This window comes from Anser cygnoides, chromosome 12, assembly GCF_040182565.1.
Source record: "Anser cygnoides isolate HZ-2024a breed goose chromosome 12, Taihu_goose_T2T_genome, whole genome shotgun sequence".
NCBI classification, from domain to species: Eukaryota; Metazoa; Chordata; class Aves; order Anseriformes; family Anatidae; genus Anser; species Anser cygnoides.
The window spans coordinates 11,380,696-11,401,760 of NC_089884.1; the positions used below are offsets into that span (position 1 = coordinate 11,380,696).

Below are 21,065 nucleotides of genomic sequence, written 5' to 3' on the forward strand. Positions count from 1 at the left end.
CGCGCCGCCCGGCCCCGCCCGCCCGCCCGCACACCATTAGGCTTCAGAGTGAACGCCCCGTGGCCATCGCTGCTCGGCGGCAGCCTGGCTGCCCCCAGGCTCGGCGAGGCTTTGCCCGGCTGGGGCTGCCGCATCTCAGCCGCGTCCGCTTGGAGGAGAGGGACGGGGAGCGTCCCCTCTCTCCATCTCGCCTCACGCCGGGGGCACCGCCTTCTGCATCCCAAAAAGTGCTTCTGGGCTCTCGCAGGAGCCCGTGAGCAGCGGGGCCCCTGAAACCACCTGCGGGTGCCTCCACCCCCCACACGCGCTCTGTTGGCCCATAAAAAAATGAATGCTCGGTGCAAATAAAGACCATTAAAAAAAAAAAAAAAGGCACCAAAAAGAGCCATGCTTTTAGCCAATCAATTAAAAAGCAGAGCGAGGGGATTAGCTCACTGAAATATTAATTTTTAATGAGACTCTGTCTGAGCTCCTCCAAAGCCCTAGTGGCTCCCCGGGCTGGCAGGCGGGTACTGGGATGCAGAGCTGTGATCAGAACCCAACAGCCGGCACCTCTGCACCCACGGGTAAGCGCCCGGGGCCACCAGAGCAGTCACAGACTACATCCCACATGCAGCTTGCTGAGGAACTTCATCCCCCCAGGTGCTGCCTGCGGTGTGGTGGCCAAGCGTACCTTTGTCCCTCCACTCTCGATCCTGCAGCAGGGCCCTGAGCCTGCCAGCAAGGAGCTGTGGAGATAGATCAGCAGCCCAAGACACCAACAGAGCCTGGGCCCCTCTGAGCTCTGTATTTATAATAAAAAATCATATACAAATACATACATACATATTATATATATATATATATATAAAATTGGGCAGGAAAGCCTGACTGGCTGCAGGGCCCTGGTTCACCCCACTCAGCACGGTGCCCCTCTCCACTCCGGGCTTCCTCCTCCTGGTCTGCTCAGTTGATGCTTAGTTTTGTACCCACATCTCTTCCAGGGGGAGCTGGCAGCCAAGGGGCATCAGATACTGTCCAAGAAGTGGAGGCAGCAGGCTCAGGACATCCCCAGGCAAGAATCTTCCTGCTGCTCTGTTCCTCAGTTTCCCCATCCATATTAGGGTCATAGCGCAGGTGATGTGGGTGGAATGTGGTTCGCGATGAGCCTGGTGGTGACAGGCACTTGTTGGCAGGGAACCACCACAGGACATGCCCATGGCAGTGACGGCTGGGGTGCTGCCCCAGCCCCAGGCACTAGGGCACTTGTATCTGCAGGTCCTCATCTTCGTCAGGGTCACTGGTGCCATCCCCAGGGTCATCGGGGCCGAAGCGGGTGCTGCGCATCTTGCCAAAGAGCGGTGTGCTCTGCTGCCGCCGCAGCCTGCAGAGGGAGAGATGCCAGGGCTGGCAGCAGGGTGAAGCCCCTGCCTCATCCCACCCACCCCCCCCAACTCATGGGGTGCCCACCAAGTCTGGGAACTTGGACCCAAACCAGAGAGGCACCATCACATCCCCATAGGATGTGCCTCAGTTTCCCCATCTGCAAACCCAGCAGCTAGGGACTTCTCCCATGGAGCAACCCCGAAAGTCCTGATGTGGAGCCAAGTCACAGGCTCAGCGTCGTAATGGCCCAGTCAACAGGAAGCTCAGTGTTTTTAGCTCCTCACTCACTCCTGCATTAAAATTCATCAGCGAAGATTTATGGGGCAAATTTGAAATCAAGGGCTCAGGACTGCAAAGACACAGCTCTCCCATCGTTCCCTGGTTGTTTGCTGCATTTTACTGGAAAGCATGAATTATTCAGGGTGAGTGTGCTGGAGGGGCAGGGAGAGGGGGAAGATGAAGCCTCCATTATTCCTCTATGATTTAATGAAGATGTCCCAATAAAATAAAGGAAGATTATAAAACAAACTCCCCAAGTACCTCCCGGAGAAGTTTTGGAGCAGAATTGATCTCTCTCATGGCCATTTCATCGCTTTATTGCTGGAGAAGCAAAGTGAGGCCAGTGAAAAGGTTTTAAGAGCAATAAAACCTGAGGCCTTTTCAGTGGCTGCTGGCTCCCTATGCCTGCATTGCTGCTACTCCTCGGGCTCAGGTCTGCCCAGGGCAGCCTGTGCCACCCAGGGACAGGGATGGAGGCGCCCCAGCAGTTGCTCAGGATCAGAGCCAGGCAGGGGCCAGGAGAACGCAGTACAGGCAAAAACCTGTACCTGCAAAAACCTTCAGAGTCTTGAGCTCTGTGATTTGTATTGTTGAATGTCTCAGGTGGGACAATCCCAGATGGGGACAAAGGTGCTCTCCATTAGGACAAAAGGCCTGAGCACCCTGACCGCTCGGGGCAGGACACCTCCCCAGCTCTGGGGACATCGCTGCTGGCTGGTCCCAGCACAGCCCTTCCCCTCACCTCCAGCCAAGGAGCCCAGGACAGAGAATGCAGCCTAGGCTCAGTTCCCGCTTCCCCAGCCCTGTTTGTGCTGCCCTGACCCTGGGCATCATCAGGTGAAATCCCAACGAAGCCAGGCTGCACTGGTCTGCAGGAGCCTCATTCTGGTTTAACTGGGAGAGGCAGGTCAGCCAGTTTCCACTGGCACAAACGTTGCTCCAAGGATGTGCTGGGAGCACTTAGCCCCTGCAGCCACAGTCAGACAACGCTTGGAGGTGCTGGTGGAGGGACAGCTGCAGGGAGCACACCAGCCCGCCCTTGTGTCCTCCTCAGCCCGTCACGCCCTCTGAGCCTGCTCACCGGGACTGCAGGTGCTCCAGCTGCACCTGGAAGCTCTCGCTCTGCTCCGTCTGTTCGTCCAGCGATCTCTGCAGCTTCCGTGCCTGGTTGTGGGCCTCATCCAGCTGCGGGAGGGGACAAGGACAGGGATGGGGCTGTCTGCAGCCATGGAACAAGCAGAGCCACCCCCTCCCCGGGGTGTGCTGCCCACAGGGGCTCACCTCGTCCTCAGCTTGGGCCAGCTCCTTCTTCAGCTCCTCCACCCTCAGGCGCAGCTTCTTCACCTCGCCCTCATGTTGTTCCACACGGCGGTTGGCGTGGGCCAGTTCAGCCATCTTCTCCTGGTACTGCTTCTTCAGCTTGGTGTGGATGTGTTTCAGGTCGGCCAGCTCCTGCAGCAGGAAGGGGGGCTGAGCACGGCCGCTCTGCGGGTACTCCCCCAGCAGCCCCTCTTCCTCCCCAGGGACCTCTCCCACCACCCCCCATGATGGAGGAGCAGTAACAGAACAGAGATGGGGTGACTGCTGCCCCCTAAATGAAGGGTGAAGGCAGAGTTTGGGAGGAGGTCCTGAAGGACGCTGAGCCACCTCTGAAGTGACAGGGGCACGCAGGGACCCAGGGCTCCCTCGGAGGGAGCGGCACAGGGCTGGGGAGGCCCAGGGTGGGATTGCCCATCACACCTTGTTCTTTTCGAAGAGCTCGGCCTGGATGGTTTTGAGGTCGGTGTCCAGGGCACTGGCCGTCTGGCGCCGCTTGCGAGCCAGCACCTCCTCTAGGTCCTCGATCTGTGCCCGCAGCTTCTTGTTCTCCCGCTCCAGGTTGAGCTTCTCAGTCTCCAGCCGCTCCCGCCGGCCCCACTCAGCTGCGTTCTCTGCCTGCAGCCGCTCCATCTGGGCAGGGGACGCAGGGTAGACCAGGGGCAGCAGAGGTTCCCCTGCTCCTCCATACCCTCTCCTCTCTTACTGGAGTGCCCCAGCTGCCCCCCACCACCCAGCCTCACCTCCATGCGCAGCTCCGCCAGCTTCTTGTCCATGCTGGAGCGAGCACCCAGTTCGTCCTCCAGGTCCTCCGAGATGCGTCCCAACTCATCCTGGTGGATCTCCTTGAGGATGTTCAGCTGCAAGGGGGATACAGCACCTGAGTCACACAGTGACCACCCACCCAGCACCAGTTGAGCTCCCACTGCCCTGTTCTGTCTCCACAGTCCCCTCTAGGCTGGGGGGATGCGTCCCCCTTGGCCACTCCACAACTGCCACCTCTAGCAAGGCCTGGAGTCTCCAGACCTCTGGGGAAGGACCAGAGTAGCTGGATCAATGGCACTACCACAGGGACATGCCCCCCCAGCCTCTGGATACCTCACTCACCTGCTTCATCACCTCCTGCTTGTTCTTGTTGAGCTCCTCATACTTGATCTTCCACTGGCTGAGCTCACCCTCCAGCTTCTCGATGCTCTTGCTGAGCGCCAGCTTGTCCCTGCGGAGAGGCAGCCCCAGTGAGGGCTGGCAGGACCTCGCGGTCCATCCCCTCTCAGTGGAGAGAGCTGCCAGCCAGGCTTGGATGGCACCCCACAAGCCTGAAGCCCCAAGCACTCACTCCCGCTCCTTGAGCAGCACTTTCTGGGACTCGTCCAGCCTCAGCTTCAGGGCAGTGATTTTGGTGGCATCCTCCTCAATGACGCTGACGTCCTCCCAGAGCAGACGGCTCCGCTCCTGGCGGGAGAAGGAGGCCCGGGTGCCTGGGGCACCCCGTTGCTCCCAGCTCTCAGCACCCTCCTGCTTACTCTTCAGGATGTTCTCCATCAGCTCCAGCTCCTGTAGTGCCACAGCCAGCCCAGCACAGGGAGGAAGGAGTCAGGAGCAGGAAGCCAAGGCCTTCCCCAGCGAGGGTGCAGCCCTGGCTCCCCATGCACCATGAAAGCCAGCCACTGCTCTACAGTGTGTGATAGTCATCAGCATCCCCAGCGCCTGCTCCATATCCTTCCCTCCTGGGCCCCCTTTATTGACAGCCCAGCCCCATCAAGGCTGATGAGGACGCCCCTGTGCATCTTCACACTTTCACACCCACCACACTTTCTGCCTCCAACCTCTGCACCTTGCTCCATGTACTGTGCTGTATTAGGGACGGGTAGTACTGACTTATTACACCAATCTGACTGTGACCATCATGCCACTGAGATTTTTAACCAGGCTCCAGCAGTGCACGGCAAGTCAGCTTGCTGCAGAAACCCCCTCTCAATGTTTGCTTGCTTGTGCTTTTTGCACATCCACAAAATCCATGGGTGGGTGTGTACAGCACTGCAGCCGGGTCACTATTAAAGCCCTGCTTGCTCCTGGGGCTGTCGGCATAGCTGGCTGGTGAAGAGTGAGCCAACACTGTTGACAGCAAGACCTCCCAGAGAGGAGAGCTGCTCCTGGTCTCAGGAAATACCCGTGGACGAAATCACAGCTGGGAGCTGCTGCAGGGATGCTCCTGGCTGCAAGAGGCTGCGGGTTTGTCCCCATCACTGCGGGGCTCCTGTCAGGGGAGCTGCAGGGACGTGCCCACAAGGGATGGGTCCCCCCCATCCTCCTCTCCCTCCTCAAATCACGTTTTTTTTTCCCAGCAATCTGTTTTCCAGCAACATGATGTCCTCAGGAGCCAAGAAGAGAGCCCATGCTGGCTGTTTCTGCTTACCATGGGGTGTTTGGGATGCAGGGGCTGTGTGCTGAGACCCCTGGTGAGGCTCTATGGTGGTTGCACAGGAAGCCAGGGGAGGCTGCAGAGCCGCAAGCAGAGAACAATGTTTTCTGGTAAAGCTGTACCAAACTCAACAACACACCCCTGCTACAGATGCTGTGGCCTCCAGCAGTGCAGCACGATTATGTTTACTTTTCCTGCTTAAAAATGTGCAAACTGATTCCTTTGAGTTCTTACACCAGAAATTTCCTGGTTTCAGCGCAGAATACGGCTTACAGCCATTAACTGTAAGCTCAGTCCACTGCAGAACATGGGGCAATCCTCTGGACAGCCTGTGCCTGCTACACATATACACCAGCTACCACAGCACAATTATCCATGCCTATTTGTTAGTTTGTTCTCAGATTTCACCCTCAGCAGCCATGCAGTCAGATGTACTGAACCATCATGATACAGTTTCCCAAGATGCCACTTCTGCTCCTGTGCAGTGTTTCACCTTGACTGAGCAGATGGCAGCAGAGCCACAGCCCGAGGACCTGGGCTCATCCCTGGGGTAGCTCTGGTTCCTCCTCCCAGGTCCCCCTCTTCCAGCACAGACCTCTGCCTAAAACCCACATGGACACACTGGTGCTTGAGCTTCCCCTTGGAAATGCCAGCAGCATTCCTGATGGCATGGTCCCCTGTATCTGGGCACTGAATTTTGGTCAATGCCTCCAAAGAAAAAGCCCCAGGAAAGGGACCTGGTGCAGTTCTGAGGCCATCTCACTGCACAGGGTTTTGAGAGTCCTGGGCCAGCTGCTCTGCTCTGAGAGGGATCTGAAAAAAAAAAAAAAGTGTCTGAAAGAAAAGAGCGAACTCCATCCTCATTGCAGCCTCCCTTCAGGTATTTATAGACATTGATGAGATCCCCCTGAGCCTCCTCTTCTCCATGCTGAACAGTCCTGATTCTCTCAGCCTTTCCTCACAGGAGTGTTGCTCTAGCGCCTTCATCATCTTCTTGCCCCTCCTTTGACTCTCTCCAGTCTGTCCATGGCTCTCTTGCACTTGGGGGCCCAGAACTGTACCCAGCACTCCAGGTGTAACCTCACCACTGCTGAACAGAACAGGGGCAGGATCACCTTGACCTGCTGGCAACACTCCTAATGCCGTCCAGGACACTGCGGGCCACCTTTGCCATCAGGGCACATTGCAGGCTCATGCTCACCCTGGTGTCCACCAGGACCCCCAGGTCCTTTTCTGTCAGGCTGCTTCCCAGCTGGGTGGCCCCCAACATGTCCCAGGGCCTGGGCTTCTCCCTCCCCAGGGCCACCACCTGGTTCTTGCCCTTGTTGAACTGCAGGAGGCAGACCGTATCTCCAGCCTGCCCAGGACCCTCTGGATGGCACCATGACCATGATGGTGCATCAGCCACTCCTCCCGCCTTTGTGTTATCTGCACACCCACTGAGGGCGTCCTCTGCCCTATCGGATCTTCATTAATGCAGAGCTTAAGCAGGACAGGACCCAGTATCAATCCCTGGGGTACACCGCTCATCACTGGCCTCCAGCCGTTCTTGGCACCGTTGATCACCAGGCCCCGGGCCCAGGCATTCAGCCAGGCTTCAACCCACCTCAGTCTGCCCATCCAGACCCTGCGCCAACAGCTCCTCTGTGAGGACCTGACAGGGGGCAGTGTTAAAGGCCTTCTGGAAACACAGGCAGACAACGCCCGCTCCTCTCCCATCATCTATCAGGGCAGTTGTTTAATCACATAAGTTTATCAGGTTGATAATGCATGACTTTCCCTTGGTGAAGCAACACTGACTGCTCCTGGAGGTTTTCTTGTCCTCCATGTACCTGGAAATGGTTTCCGGGACTAGCTATTCCATCACTCTTGTCCCAGCAGCCAGACTCAATTCTATTTAGGCTTTAGCTTTCCTAATTTCATCCCTGGAGGCTCAGACAATGTCTCTGTATTCCTGCAGGGCTACCCATCCTTGCTTCCATCCTCTCTATGCCTTTTTTTGTGTTTGAGTTTGACCAGGAGCTTCTTTTTCATCCATGCGGGCCTCCTGGCATTTTTGTCTGATTTCCTCTTTGTTGAGATGAATTGCCTCTGAGCTTGGAGGAGGTGGTCTTTGAATATTAACCAGCTTCCTTGGACTCCTCTTCCCTCCAGGGTTTTATTCCACAGTACTCCACCAAGGAGATCCCTAAAGAGGCCATAGTCTGCTTTCCTCAAGTCCAGGGTAGTGAGCTCGCTGTGCATCTTCCTCACTGCCCTAAGGAGCCTGAACTCCGCCATCTCATAGTCGCTGCAGCCAAGGCTGCCTTTTACCTTTATGTCCCCAACAACCTGGTGAGCATGAGGTCCAGCAGACCACCTCTCCTCATTGGCTCTCCTATCACTTGGAGAAGGAAGCTCTCATCAGTGCATTCCAGGAACTTCCTCAATTGTTTATGTCCTGGTGTCTTGTCCCTCCAACAGATGTCAGGGTGCTTAAAGTCTCCCATGAGGTCCAGGGCCTGTGAATGTAATGCTGCTTCTGTCTGTCTGTAGAGGGCCTCATCTGCTCGTTCTGCCTGGTGAGGCGGCGTGCAGCAGACACCCGCTATAAGGTCACCTGTACCTCCTTTACCTCTCATCTCTTTAATCTTAAACCAGAAGTCCAGAAATTCCCAAGCAGAGCTTCATGTGCTCCGGCTGCTCTCCCACACAGCGGCTTTCAGCCCCTCCTCATCTTCCCAGCCAGTCCTTCCTAAACAGCCTGCATCCCTCCACTGCAACACTCGTTATGGGAGTAATCCCACCACGTCTCCGTGATCCCAACAAGACAATAACCCTGCATTTGCACATACATCCCCAGCACATCTTCTTTATTCCTCATCCTGCATGCATTAGTATACAGGCACCTAAGAAAGGCGCCCTGGCATGTTGAGTTCCTAGAAAGGGATTAGGGGATTTTTCTACAATGGTGCCTAGTAGGCTCTTCTTTTCTTACATGCAGGTGCTGCGGGTGACCCTGCTGAAGCCCCATTTTGACAATTTTGTGATCCCTCCCTATCACATCACCCTATGCCCATTGCTCACGACCCTGTCCGTCTGGTGACACTCCCCCACCCCACCACTCCCAGGGGCTCAGGCCCCAACCTGCCGTGCTCTCAGCAGTACCACCCCACCTGGGAGAACTCTGCTGCCTGGCGCTATGCCATCTGGCCCCACTGGCTGCAGGACCCCCATCCCATTCCCAACTCCTGCAATGCCTACCTTTTCCCAATTCTCAGGATTTCCCCCCTTGCCTCCCCCCTGGCCCCGGCAGGGGCAGCGCCCGCAGCTTCACCTTGGCTTTGGGAGGCGCCTCGGCCCCCACGTCGCGCACGGGCTCCCGTTCGGTGTCAGCCTCACCATCTCCATTGGTGTCGGTGTCGGGGCTGTGGTCCCGGCCACGGAGGCGTGCCAGCTGCCGGCCCAGCTGCTGGCGCTCCTGCAGCCCTTCTTGGCGCTCGCGGCGCAAGCCAGCCAGCTCCTTGGTGAGGGCCTCCAGGCGGTGCCGCAGCTGCCGCACCTCCTCGCGCGCCCGGTTGCGCTCGGCCCGCACCTTGCTCCACTTCTCCCGCCAGTTGGCTGTGCAGTCTGACCACCACCGCATCGTCTTCTCCATCTGGGCCGCCCGTGCCCGTGCCTCCTCCAGCTCCCGCAGCCGCAGCTCTTCCCGGCCCTCCCAGTCCCCCTCCAGCAGGGCTGGCGGGGGCCCGGGTGAGGGTGTCCCGCTGGGTGGCGAGGGAGGGGATGAGGCAGGGGCCAGCTCGCCCCCGCTGCCCCGCTCGGGGCCCAGCAGGGCCAGCAGTGAGCCCCCGTGGAGCTGGGGTGAGCCGGCCAGGCGTGAGGCCCCGCTCTGGCTCATGGCAGACCTCCCTGGTGTGGGCCCTAGGGCAGTTGCATCACCTTTGCCGTCACTGTCGGGGTGTCCCCTCTGACGTGGGGTCCTGTGGGAAAGAGGAGGTGTCAGGAGAGCCCACGCAGCGGCTGGAGAGGGAGGAGCTGAAATGCTCAGATGGAAGGGGGTGGCATGGCCTATGTGGGGACATAGGGACAGCCACCACCTACCTCCTGGGATCATCCTGAGAGGCATCCCCTGGCACCAGATACTGGCATATGGCTCATTTTGGGAGGCGGCACACTAAGCCTTGAGATCTCTAGTGAGGTCCCTAGCAATGACCCAAGCAAGGACCCTGGTGACATTCCCCAGTGAGGTCCCCAAGAAGGCATCCAGCAAGGACCCAAGGGATGTGACCGGACAAATCCCCAGTGAGGACCCCAATGGCATCCTCAGAGAAATTCCTGGTGAAGACCTCAGCAAGGACCCAAGTAATGACCCCAGCAGGGTCCCCCATGAGTGGTGTCCCCAGCAAGGACTCACCACCCAGCCATTGGCACCTTACCCTGGTTTGGCTCCACAGGTCACGCTTGCAGAGTGCCCGGTGCGTGACAGGGATGCACATGGGGCAGGAGGTGGTTCTGCCACCCTGAGTCTCTTCTGAGGGGGAGGGAGGGCAGATGGGACCCCCATGCCATCACCCCCTGCAGGTGCCAACAGCAAAGGTCGGGGCAGGATGGGGTCAGCCATTTCACTGCGGGGGCATGGAGGCAAGGACAGCTGCCCTCCTGCCGCAGATGGCACCCACCCCAGGGCTTGTCCTGCCCATCCTGGGCAGCTGCAGGACCCATTCCTGCAAAACACCAGTGTTCAAGCCCCCTCGGAGTTACTGGGGGAGCAGGGCTGGCCAAATCACAGGACCCAGCTGCAGCCCCAACAGCTCCTGCAAAGGGTAAAGGTGCCAACAGGATGGAGGATGGCAGGAGCAGCTGTTGGAAGTGCACTCCAGCTTGAAACCAGAGCGCCTCTGGAGTGCCGGCACTGCAGAGCGCGCATTCTCCCCACCACCAAAGGGCCAGGCTGGGCTCTGCCAGCTCACCTCAGCACTGAAGGCAGGAGGATGAGTGCGGAGGTGGCAGGATGCACTCTACAGTAATATGGGAACAACAAGCTCAAGCCAGCTGCCTGCAGCTGTGAAATGACCTCGGTGCAGCAGGGAAGCCCTGGGCTCTGCCAAAAAGGGAAACCAACCCAGGAAACCTCAATGGGAGGTTGCTACACCTCCTAATGGGATAAGTACAGACGCCAGAGCTAGCCAGCCCGCAGCCTGCCAGTCCATCAGCGTGGAGCCAGAGCCAATGCCGGTCTCAGCACCCTGCTCCGGGGGTCACCTCTAGGCAAACCCCGCTGCTGCCAGGGCTGGGGTGCTGCCAGAGCCCTCGCGTGGATCCAGGAGCTCCCAGTGGGAACAAGGTGGGTGAAAACTTAGCACGTGCCCTGCACCATGTGCTCCACGTGGTGCGGCCACCATGGAGGGGGCAAACCTGAGGCTGCCCTGCTCCGGCCACGCACCTGTGCCGGCTGCCACGTCCCAGAAGCACCAGCTCGGGGGTGCTCAGGCAGGGTCCCGGACCTGCAGCCAGGCTCTGCAGCGCGAGCACCAGGAGGGTGCCCACGGCGGGCAGCGATGCCGTGCTCCGACGGCACTCACCGAAGCGCTTGGCTTTTGGAAGAGCTCTACGGGAGGTGCAGCCAGAGGCCTGACAGCAGAACGGTACCGCACTCTGGGTCCCGCGGCACCGGGGAGCGGCAGGGACGAGCTCCGCGCACCGAGGCCCCGGCGGCACCGGACCCGCCGCGGGCTCCCCCCCCCCCCCCCCCGCCCCGTGCCACCGCGCGCCCCCCGCCGGCCGCCCCGGGCTCCCCGCGGGGGCGGAGCCGCCCGTCCGCCGCGACGCCCCATTGGCCGAGGGCGCTGCCACTCAGCCGCCCGCTGGTGACGCGCCCGGCCCGCGGGAGCCGCCGCATTCCTTCGTGCCCCCCGCCCCGCCCCGCCCCGCCCCGCCCGGCCCGGCCCGCTACGGCCCGGTTCGGTCCGGTTCCGCGCCGCCCGGCCCCGCCCGGCTCGGCCCGGCTCAGCCCGACTCGGCCCGGCCCGTCCCAGCCCGTCCCGGCCGCCCCCCCCCCCCCCCGCCCTGCCCCACCAAACTTTCTTGCAAGTTGCCCGCGCCGCCCCGCCGGGTGCCGCGCCGCGCCCCCGCCCGGTGCCGGCCGCTCACCGGGTAGCGGCGAGGTGCGGGCAGCCCGCGCGGGCCGGGGCGCTGCTGGCGGAGTCCGCTCCTCCTCCTCCTCCTCCTCCCGCCGCTCCCCGCCCCCCGCCCCGGGCCGGGCCAGGCCACGCCACGCTCTCGGCGCTGCGCCGGGGCCGGTGGCGGCGCCGCTCGGCTCCGTGCTCGGCCCGTGGGGCCCGCCCGCGGCGGGGCTGCGAGGAAAGGCGGCGCCGCATCGCGCGTGGGAGCCCTGCGGGGAGCCCTGCGCGCGGCCGCGTGGCGGGCGTCTGGGCGCGCACAGCGGCACCCGCACACGAGCGTGCTGCGAGTGTTCGCACAAGGATGGGCGTGAGGGCACGAGCGGGCGGCTGTGCTGCACGCATCTGCCCGGCTGCGCGTGCGGTTGTGCTTGCCTGCGGGTACTCGCAGGCGTGCGCTCGCTCTTGGGGGGTCTGCTCGTGAGCGTGCTCCATGGAGGGACTGCAACGGTGTGTGCTCACGTGTGGGCGCGTTCACATGCAAACTTGAGGCCGCGCATGTGGGGCTGCAGCTGCCTGCCTTCGTCTGAGGGATCGAGCACTTACAGAGCTGTTGGAGCTGCAGCGCTGGAGGCTGGCTGCAGGAGCAGCTCCCACCCACCTTCATCCTGGCTCTGTGTGCTCCTGGGGGCGTCACGCCACTCCAGATCTGCCGTTTAGGGGCTCTGGCTGAAGATCACTTGCCCCACCCTCAACTGCAGAGGTTTTCACCGGATTCCTCCCTGCTCCGTGGGACATAGTGCTGAGTTTCGGGGTCCTCGTAGTGATGGGATGGCCCGCCATGGGTCCCTGCAGGTGAGCAGGTCCAGGACGGCCACACAGTGCTGTGTGTCCTAGCGCTGGCTCTGCCCTGCTCCAACCAAGCAACAACAACCCTAACCAAAAGGTTTTGTTCCAAAACAGGATAGTGGGAAAGCTTAGGATTGCCATTAGATATGGAGGCTGGCCACTGGAAGGAGGAAGCATGCTTTGCCGGAGCTGATTTCCATCCCAATGGAGGGCACAAGTGCCAGCCCAGCTTTTCACCAGACAGCAAAGTCTCTGGGTGGTTGTGATGCACCCAGCGATGTTCAGGTCCTCTCCATCCAGAAGCATTTCACATCACGGTATTCCCCTCCTGGACCGTCTTACCACCACAACACCATTTTCCCTGGATATTTTTCCTTTCACTGGAGGTTTTCCAGGCAACAGTTCTGAAATGTACGTGGCCCTGAGCACTTGTTTCCCATGGGAAGGGATGCAGTGCTGATGCCCAACAGTCCCCCAGGTCAGGCGAGCAGGGAAAATCAAGTTAAAACAAAGCTGAAGTTGCCTGTGTGTGTTTTCACCCCTTCCCTCAAAGCCTAGTATTTTTCCACTGGAAGCTGCCTCAAAACACCAGGGAAGAGGGTTTGCTCTCCCACGCTCCTTCACTGCAATTTGCCTTGGAGAAAAATGATTTTGCAGGCAGTTTGAGGAGGGGCTGGCCTGCGCTGCTGTGCTGGCCGGCAGGCTGTACTTTTACCTGCTTCCGGAGCTGCTGGCCCTTCTGGCACTGAAACAGGCTTGGAAACCTGTCAGAGCTTTTCACTGGCAAGCTGAGCAGTGCAGAGGGGAGGAAGAGCTGATGCCAAGTTCAGAAGACATTGAGGTTGGAAGTGAACTTCTTCCTTTTAGCTGGGAGCAGAAGTTATTTGAAGAAAGTAATGCTGAAAGTCCTGTTTGAGGAAACAGCCAGTTGTACCAAGAACTTTCTTGAATTTTCTTCAGAAAATGCTCAGATGAAATACTCGAAGTGTTTCTTAACTGCTTGCTTTGAAAGTGTCATCGTGGTGACACCAGAAGGCTCAAGGACCTTCTGCAGCAGTAAGTCCTTTTGTGGTATTCACAGCTTGTCCCAAAAGCAGCAAGTGCCTGACCGTGCCCAGCAGTCCTCCACTAAATCCACCCCAAAGGGCTCCCGTCTTCAGGACGGAGGCCAGTGGTTGTGCCACTCCATGGGCTGAGACCTGGAGACTCATTGCATGGGTGGCTGCAGGTGCCAGGGACCCTGTGTGGGTCAGCCAGCATCGCTGCCCAGTGACGGGTACTGGCACGGCTGAGTCCAGGCAAATTCATCTCACAGAGGGCCCGTGAATTTGGGCTGGGCTTCTCTTCTGGCTGCTCACCTCCATCAAAGCTGCCTTCAACAGGAGCTGTGAGAAAGAAATCTGGTTACACATCTGTGACTGCATTCCCTGCCGCCGCTGGCTGGGGGTAGCCCGCATGCCAGTCCCTGACATGACCTGCAGTGCCAATGGTGCTGGGTGCCTGCAGGCTGAAGGTAGCCGCCTCTGGGCTGCAGGGTGAAGCTTTCTGGGGGCAAACAGATCTTTTTGATAAAAAGAAAGGTGTGTTCTCCTTTGGCTGGGCCAGCTGGCACCATTTGGGCATTGCTCTGTCATGGCAAGGTGCTGTGCAAAGGGCAGCATGTGGGTGGGTCTGGCCAGCAGTAGCTGCGGCATCAGATTGTGCCATCCAGCCTCGCCATGTGGAGCTCCTCTCCATCACCTGCCTTTGGCCTCAGAGGTCTTTCCCCATTCCCTGGTTCTGGCTGCAAACTGGCACTGGCACAGCTGCGGTGCTGGCAGAGGGGGCTGGTGGGGGCCAGGCTCCGCAGAACAGTTCAGGGCAGGAGAGCCAGGGTTACTAATGAGGCAGTGAGAAGCTGATTTGATGCAGAAACTCAATTATATCAAATGTGACCTGGGAGGCAATTGTCCTCAGGCCACACCAAATGGCAGACCTGTGCCCTCACAGCCTTCAGCCTCAAAGCTGAAGTTTGGCCATACCAGGGACACTGCCCCTGGTGTCCCAGCTGCGACCCTGGACCCCAGCAGAGCATCTGCAAAGAATAAGCAGCAGGAAATATGAAAGTGCTGCTGATTTAATCTTCTCATCTGCATATGAGCACTTCCTTTTTTGCTGCACAGATCCATAATGCAGAGAGATAACCAGCGGCTCGCCAGCTTAGCTGTGGTGCCTGCACCAAGCTTGTGGCACAGCAGCTCCAGAGGCACCTGAACACCGCTGCAGCTCCACCGGCCCAGCTCCAGCAGGTAGGGGCTTCCCTGCAGGAGCTAGGGACTTCCTGGGGTTGGAGGGCAGGAGGGGTTCCTGCGCAGCATGGGGGCTTCCTGGGGCCAGGGCTGAGCACACAGCACAGGAAGGAGCTGCTTCTCATGGTGTCCGCAGGCGGCATCTCCCAGCTCCCTTTCCTTCAGCATCAGCATTTTCCTCTCCTGGCTCTGTCTTGGGGGAATGATGGCCCGTGGAGCCTTCATGGGTGCTGACCCTCCACGGGTGGTGTGGCGACCCACCTGTGGTGTGGCGAGGCTGGAGTGCAGGCTGTGCAGTGGGACGGACGTAGCAGCAAAGTGCCAGCCGTGGGCTGCCAAACACTGCTATAGCACTGCGACTATGGACAGCCTGGGGAGCAGCCACCTGCTGACCAAGACATTGCTGCTGCTGCCGCGTGCAGGCAGAGGCTTGTGGCAGTCATGGCTTGGTGTTCGGGGGGTGTCAGCACAACAGTGCATCACCAGCCCACGACACCTCTGGGAAGTCCGGCTGCACTGGTCACTACTGGCCTTGGCAATGCAAAAGGGTCTCTCCTGCTATGCCCTGATGGCAGTACAAACATTTCTGCATGTATTTGTGCATGGGGAGTACACCACCATTGAGGTCTGCAGCCTCTCTCCCTCACAAGAGCTGCCGCTCTTGGGGTTCGTGTTGTCACTGCAGATGGAGGAGCCGAGAGCAGATATGAGGGCAGCGTTGCAACAGATGCAAATCTTACTCGGCGCCTTCCACCCTTGTGCTGGGGATGCTTCCTCCTGGGGAGCTCAGGACCAGGACAGTCCCAGTGAGCCCTGGTGCTGTGGCAGAGCGGGTGGCAGCACAACAGGGATTTGCATGGCAGGTGGCAGCGCCACAGGGATTTGCATGGCAGCCTGTCCCAGCCCAGGCTGGCCAGACAGTGGCTGGGCGCTTCCCAAGTGCGATCCCAAGGCTGGGACTTTGTCTCCGCAACATCCCCCTTGGGGCTCCAAGCAACGCCACCTGGGCCCTGTCCTCATTCTGCCCCCAGCCATGGAGCTCCACGTGCCCTCGGCATGTGGGAAAGGGCCCACCCTGCGACTGAGTGGTGGCCAAGGGCTCCTGGGTACCTTCCACAGGAGCAGAGAAAAGTGTGGAGATGTCCACCCTGCTGCTGACCACCCTCGTCCTCTGCTTCGCTGAGTCTGTCTTGCCATGCCAAGGTAGGGGCATCTCCTGTAGATCTTCCGCGTGCCACCCTGCTGCCAGCAGCAGTCTGGAGATGATGCCTGCTGGTCTTAGCTGGGTGGTTTGGGGGCCATTTGGGACTTCCCAGCTTGGGGGGGAAGGGGAGGACGGGAGAAGACTGGGGTGAGAGGGGGATGGAGAGTGGGGAAGGGTGCTGTGCATTGAGGCTCAGCTCCCAAAACACTTCTCACAGAGATAGAGGATATACAGAACTTCACGCACCACCTGTCTGAGGGGCTGGAGCAGCACAGCCCCCAGTACAACCAGGACAGGTGAGTGGCAGCTTCATCCCTGCTGTCCCCAGGCCCTCCACATCCCCCGCAGCCTCAGGGGCCGCTTCGCACTGCACCCTGTCCCACAAGCCCTCCTTTTCCCCTTGCAGGTTAAATCAGCTTGAGCAGGTGCTAGCCTGCAGCAAACCTGGCAAGCGGGAATGGCACTTCAAGGCCAGACTGGTCGAGACCCATGTGTTTAGTATTACAGCAGACAGCTTCAAAGGTTTAAATGTCACCAGCAGTACGGTCAGTACCCCTGTGTTGCCGGGCTCTTCCTGCAGCGTGCACACAGCATTGGCCCCTCCATCCCTCCTCCCTGCACGGGAGGCTCTAGGGGGATGCCGGGGTGGCTCTCGTTCACCTCTGCCAGGGTTGACAAGGAGCAGGTTGGTTTTTGGCACCTTCTGAGTGTGCTTTACACAAGCCAAACCCCGGGAGACGTGGCTCTGTCGGGGCTGCCCCAGGCGAGCAGGCTGCAGATCCCCAGCACCGACACTGGGGGGCTTCTGCTGTGCACTTGCAGAAAGCCGGGGTTTTCAGCCAGCCCCCTGTGCCGTTTGGGCCTGAAGGGCTGATTTTAGAAAACAAGAAGCCCCGAGCCGTGGCTTTGCTCAACAAAGAGGGAGATGCAAAGGACGGCGGACAGCACTGGGGCCACTTCTGCAGAACAGAGCAGAGGCAGCTCCGCAGCACTTCCTGCACCAGAGACGGCGAGACTTCCTCGGCTTTGTGGTCGGGTCGCTCCAGCCAAGTTCCCTTCCTTGCAAAGCGTAGCTGCTGCAGAACAAAGCGGCTTTCCCAGGAGCTCTAGTGTGGGTGCCCGTGTGTTAGCTGGGACCCCTGCTTGGGACCTGGGGGAGCTGAGACACTCTGGGGGCACCTCCCAAAGCACGACACCCCACGGGGAAAGCATCCTGGTGCAATGCCCTCTGCTCTCTGCTTGCCCCCCCCCCCCACCAGATGGGGTGAACTTCTACGTGTCCTTCCGCCTGCAGCCCCAGCCTGTGCTTGTGTTGCAGGTTGGGGGGTCTTCAGCATCGGGACTTGGAGCAGCTGCAATGCCTGCATGTCCACAAGCAGCTCCGACACCACGGCGGAGCTGGGGATGTGGTGCACTGGGCTGGAGCTGCCACCAGAGCTGGGGAATGCTGTGGAGTGACGCTGAACTGGGGTGGCTGTGCCGGGGGGCAGCCAGGGCACCACCCTGGTCCCCAGGCCTGTGGCTCTTGTGGGCAGTGTGGGGCAGAGTACTGCTGAGCTGGCTGGGCGTTGGGTGGCAAAACCCTTCTCTGCCCTTCCAGGAGGCACAGAAAAAGGGGCGAAGCATGGCACAGTTCAAGCACGCCATGAGATTCCCAAAGGAGCTCGTGCGGGGAAGCCGGGCACAGGAGAAGCAGACGCTCATCTGCATTTACATCCACAGTCCTTACATCTTCCTGGTGAGCCAGGGCATGTGCTGGTGGGGTGAGGGTGCCTGGGGAGACCTCTCCAGCCACCCTGAGCAGCACAGCACACTGGCCCAAATGCCATGCATTGCCTGCACCACGCAGGTTGCCTGTTGTGGTTGGAATGTCCTGTGGGGCTGCGACGGGGGCCTGGGGTCTTCAGGCACTCCCCACAGGAACCCTGGCTCTTGCAGGATAAGCAGAACAGCTCTATACTGAACAACCACATCCTGGGAGCCTTCCTGCAGAACAGGACCGTGACTGGGCTCGTGAACCCTGTGGCGATCCAGTTCTGGCACAACATGGTGCTGGTGAGCAGAGCTCCACTGTGGGCACCAGTGATGCTGGCCACAGCCAAGCTCTGGAGATGTGGGGGATCCCCAACATTGTGTTTCCTCCTGAGTTGGGAAAGATAAGATTTATCCCTCCTTGCATCAGGATCAGGATGTTTCTTTGCATCCGGGGGAGGGGGGGGGGTGTTCTTCCCCAGGGAGCAGAGACTGTTCCCATCTCTCACCTCCTCCATCCCCTTCCCACCAGGATGCCTCCAATGCAACCTGTGTCTTCTGGGTGCCTGGAGCTGGTAAGTGTGTCCATAGCCAGGATGGGGGGACGGTCAGCTTGGTGCCAACCTGAAAGCATCATCTGCAAGCCCCCAGGCAGCTCTCGCCATGGGGAAAAGGGAGAAGATGGAGCAGGGCCAGCAAGGAGCCAGCAAGCCTGCCCCTGCCTGTCTCCCATCCGCTGTGTGGCGTGTGGGGAGCCGGGGCACCCTCTGACAGCATCTCTTCCACAGGCGCCGGCAGTGCAGGCAGCTGGAGTAGAGAGGGCTGCAAGACCCAGCACAAAGAGGGCACCGTTGTCTGCCTCTGCCACCACCTCAGCTACTTTGCTGTCTTGATGGTCCACAACCCTTCTTCCCTTCCCGTCTTCCCCCTGCTTAGCTCTCCAGGCAGCTCAGTGGGGATGTGGGTGTGCGTGGGTGTGCGTGGGGGTGTAGAGAGTGCTATGAGGGGTGGTTTTTGCAAGAAGATTCCCCCCCCCCCCCTATTTTCCCAGCTGGTGGGTGCTGTGTGGGACCTTCCTGTGGCTCACCCTATCCCTACCTCTCTTGGGCAGACCCAGGCACAAAACCTGAGCCAGCCTGAACTGGAGTCTCTCACCTACATCAGCACTGTGGGCTGCTCCATCTCAGCCACTGCCACCTTCTGCACCCTCCTGCTCTGCTGCTTCTTCAGGTAGAGACATGCCACGCCACACCGTGCCGCTCCAGGCCATGCGCTGTGCTGTGCCGTGCCATACCCTGCTGGCTGGTAGGCACTCACCCGCACCCCCTTGCCCTCTCTGCTCTTGCAGGCGCAGGCCACAGGACAATACGACCAGGATCCACATGAATCTCCTGGCTGCGCTGTTCCTGCTCAATGGCAGCTTCCTGCTGAGCAAGCCGCTGGCCACCAGCACCGAGGGGCTCTGCCGGGCCGCTGCTGCCCTGCTCCATGGAAGCCTCCTCAGCTCCCTGGCATGGATGGGTGCCGAGGCCTTCCACCTCTACCTCCTCCTCGTCAAGGTCTACAACATCTACATTCAGCAATACCTCCTCAAGCTCTGCCTCTTTGCTTGGGGTGAGTGGCTCCCATGGGCTTCCGCCGGCACCGCTGCCCCAGCCGAGCCCCACACAGCCTCTGCTTGGCCCCCAGGTCTGCCCACGCTGGTTGTGATGGCTGTTCTGATCTTCAGTGGAGAAACCTATGGGCACCATTTCATCAGCACCACTGACGGCTACAAGAATATGAACATGTGAGTGTGGGGGCTGCTGGCTCACCATGCACCCCAGGTACCCCATGTACCCCAAGCACCTCGGGTTCCCCATGCACCCCAAGGACCCAAAGCTGACTTGGGTCCAGGACCAGCACAAGCTGGTGATAGCTCTGCAGGTGACACTTTTTATCAGCTTGGACATTTCTCTGGAACCCTGCAGGCCCCCACCTCACTACAGATGGGGGCACCTTCTTGCCATGCCCCCTCACAGCTGGTAGCTGTGGGCCTCAGGCAGCTTCAGGGGCACTTTTCCCTCCTAGATGCCCCATCTCCCAGCACCATGGGGTGATCGGGGATGGCTGCATCCCTCCCCTCCTCCCTCCACCACCAAGCCCTGCCACACACCCAGCCCTTGGGTTAGGGGCACCGGCCCACGTCTCCACACGAGTGTCTCTCTGTCAGGTGCTGGCTCACCAGCCGGCTGGCGCACAGCGTCACCCTCTGCTATGCTGGCCTCATCCTGCTCTTCAACATGCTGATGCTGGTGGCCGTGGTAGCAATGCTGAGGAGGATCCAGCGCCAGAAGGGGCAGGCGAGAAGGCACTGGGCAACGGTGCTGGGGCTCACCTGCCTGCTGGGAACCACCTGGGGGCTGGCCTTCTTCAGCTTCGGCGTCTTTCTCATCCCCCAGCTCTACCTCTTCACTATCCTCAACTCCCTGCAAGGTCAGTGGAGAGCACGTGGGCAGGGAAGGAGGTCGGGGGGAGGGAAACTGCTGGGGGCTTGCAAGCTTCCCACTCTTCATCCTTCCACTATGGCGATGGGGAAGCCTGCAGCTGCGACCGTGCCACTGCCCCCCTGCAGGTCTCTTCATCTCCCTGTGGTACGTCACTACATACCGCCGCAGCAAGTCCAGCTCTGACAGCAGCACCTCCAGATAACACGTCCTGCTGAGGGGCTGTGGGCATCCAGGAGCTGCAGAGGAAGTATGTGAGCTGCAAAGGAGCTGCCCAGAGCCAGGGGCCTGCACCCACCCGCAGCACCGCTGCCGTGCCCAGCTGCCCTGCACCATCCCGGACACTTGGCTCAGGGGGTCCCTGCTGCCCCCCTCATTTTTACTGGAATTGACTTCTCCCACAGGGTGCAAATGGGCTGGAGCAGAGCGGGACATGGGACAGCCAGCCATTGGCACCCTCTGTCTCAAAGCAAAGCTGCAGGCACTGCGGCGCATGGCGATCATTCTCCCCAGCATCTCCTCACCTGTGACAAGGGGGAAGCAGCCTTCCTGCTCATCCAAGAGCGAGGTCAGGGACAGCGGCTGCCCACAGCCCCAGTCGCCAGCAATCATGCACACAAGGGCTTTGGCTTAGCAATTCTGGAGTAGCGAGGAGGGTGGTAAACGAATAAGTGAGCTGACAGCAAAGATAAATTGGCTTTCCTCCCTCTCTCTTATGAAACTGGACTCAGAGCAGAGCTCTTCAATGCAAATAAACTCTTTATCAGGGTTTAAACAGCCCAGCCTGCAGGAAATAAATAGAAAGGACAAATTGTGGGGACTGGAAATGTGGGTTGGAGATGGTGATTAAGCCCTGACCCCCACGTGCTTCCTAGCGCACAGGGCTCTCTTAGCCTGCAACTACCCAAGGCAGCTGAAGTTTTGCCCTTCTTAGCCCAAGATTTTGGAGCCAGGCGTTCTCTCTCTGCTGGGCTGGAGGGACATCACAGGTGTCACACCGTG

General features: G+C 59.7%; 2 protein-coding genes across 6 annotated transcripts; one reads left to right on the plus strand and one right to left on the minus strand.

The window, feature by feature from the left end:
- Nucleotides 1-763: 763 nt before the first annotated feature.
- On the minus strand, nucleotides 764-11,658 carry CCDC102A (coiled-coil domain containing 102A). Its single transcript, XM_067004632.1, has 9 exons — nucleotides 11,516-11,658; nucleotides 8,700-9,345; nucleotides 4,298-4,515; nucleotides 4,069-4,177; nucleotides 3,705-3,821; nucleotides 3,385-3,594; nucleotides 2,926-3,096; nucleotides 2,726-2,829; nucleotides 764-1,363 (listed from the first exon to the last, which is right to left on the minus strand). Exons 2-9 carry the CDS (start codon nucleotides 9,261-9,263, stop codon nucleotides 1,237-1,239), a joined length of 1,620 nt encoding a protein of 539 aa, XP_066860733.1. The 5' UTR covers nucleotides 9,264-9,345; nucleotides 11,516-11,658; the 3' UTR covers nucleotides 764-1,236.
- LOC106033210 (adhesion G-protein coupled receptor G5) lies at nucleotides 10,586-20,840 on the plus strand. 5 transcript variants are annotated; one of them, XM_013176582.3, is made up of 14 exons: nucleotides 10,586-10,709; nucleotides 14,496-14,621; nucleotides 15,741-15,824; nucleotides 16,043-16,121; nucleotides 16,232-16,370; nucleotides 17,426-17,563; nucleotides 17,764-17,880; nucleotides 18,110-18,152; nucleotides 18,366-18,472; nucleotides 18,689-18,807; nucleotides 18,926-19,191; nucleotides 19,267-19,366; nucleotides 19,790-20,052; nucleotides 20,192-20,840. In XM_013176582.3, the coding sequence occupies exons 3-14, from the start codon at nucleotides 15,761-15,763 to the stop codon at nucleotides 20,266-20,268; spliced, it is 1,512 nt and encodes a 503-aa protein (XP_013032036.3). In that variant the 5' UTR covers nucleotides 10,586-10,709; nucleotides 14,496-14,621; nucleotides 15,741-15,760; the 3' UTR covers nucleotides 20,269-20,840. The 5 variants fall into 5 exon arrangements, with proteins under 5 accessions (XP_013032036.3, XP_066860736.1, XP_066860735.1 ...); XM_067004635.1 differs by having other exon boundaries at nucleotides 18,366-18,807; XM_067004634.1 differs by lacking the exons at nucleotides 10,586-10,709; nucleotides 14,496-14,621; nucleotides 15,741-15,824; nucleotides 16,043-16,121; nucleotides 16,232-16,370 and having other exon boundaries at nucleotides 16,539-17,563; nucleotides 18,366-18,807; nucleotides 20,192-20,313; nucleotides 20,468-20,840.
- The last annotated feature ends 225 nt before the right edge of the window (nucleotides 20,841-21,065 follow it).

Coding starts and splice junctions, on each gene's coding strand:
- LOC106033210 (XM_067004633.1), top strand. CDS start 16,751: ATGCAAAGGACGGCGGACAGCACTGGGGCCACTTCTGCAGAACAGAGC. Junction 18,808..18,925: donor CTGCTCTGCTGCTTCTTCAG/GTAGAGACATGC, acceptor CTGCTCTTGCAG/GCGCAGGCCACAGGACAATA. Junction 19,367..19,789: donor GGCTACAAGAATATGAACAT/GTGAGTGTGGGG, acceptor TCTCTCTGTCAG/GTGCTGGCTCACCAGCCGGC.
- CCDC102A (XM_067004632.1), bottom strand. CDS start 9,263: ATGAGCCAGAGCGGGGCCTCACGCCTGGCCGGCTCACCCCAGCTCCAC. Junction 3,595..3,704: donor TGGCGGAGCTGCGCATGGAG/GTGAGGCTGGGT, acceptor TCCCCTGCCCAG/ATGGAGCGGCTGCAGGCAGA. Junction 3,097..3,384: donor AGCTCTTCGAAAAGAACAAG/GTGTGATGGGCA, acceptor TTCCTGCTGCAG/GAGCTGGCCGACCTGAAACA.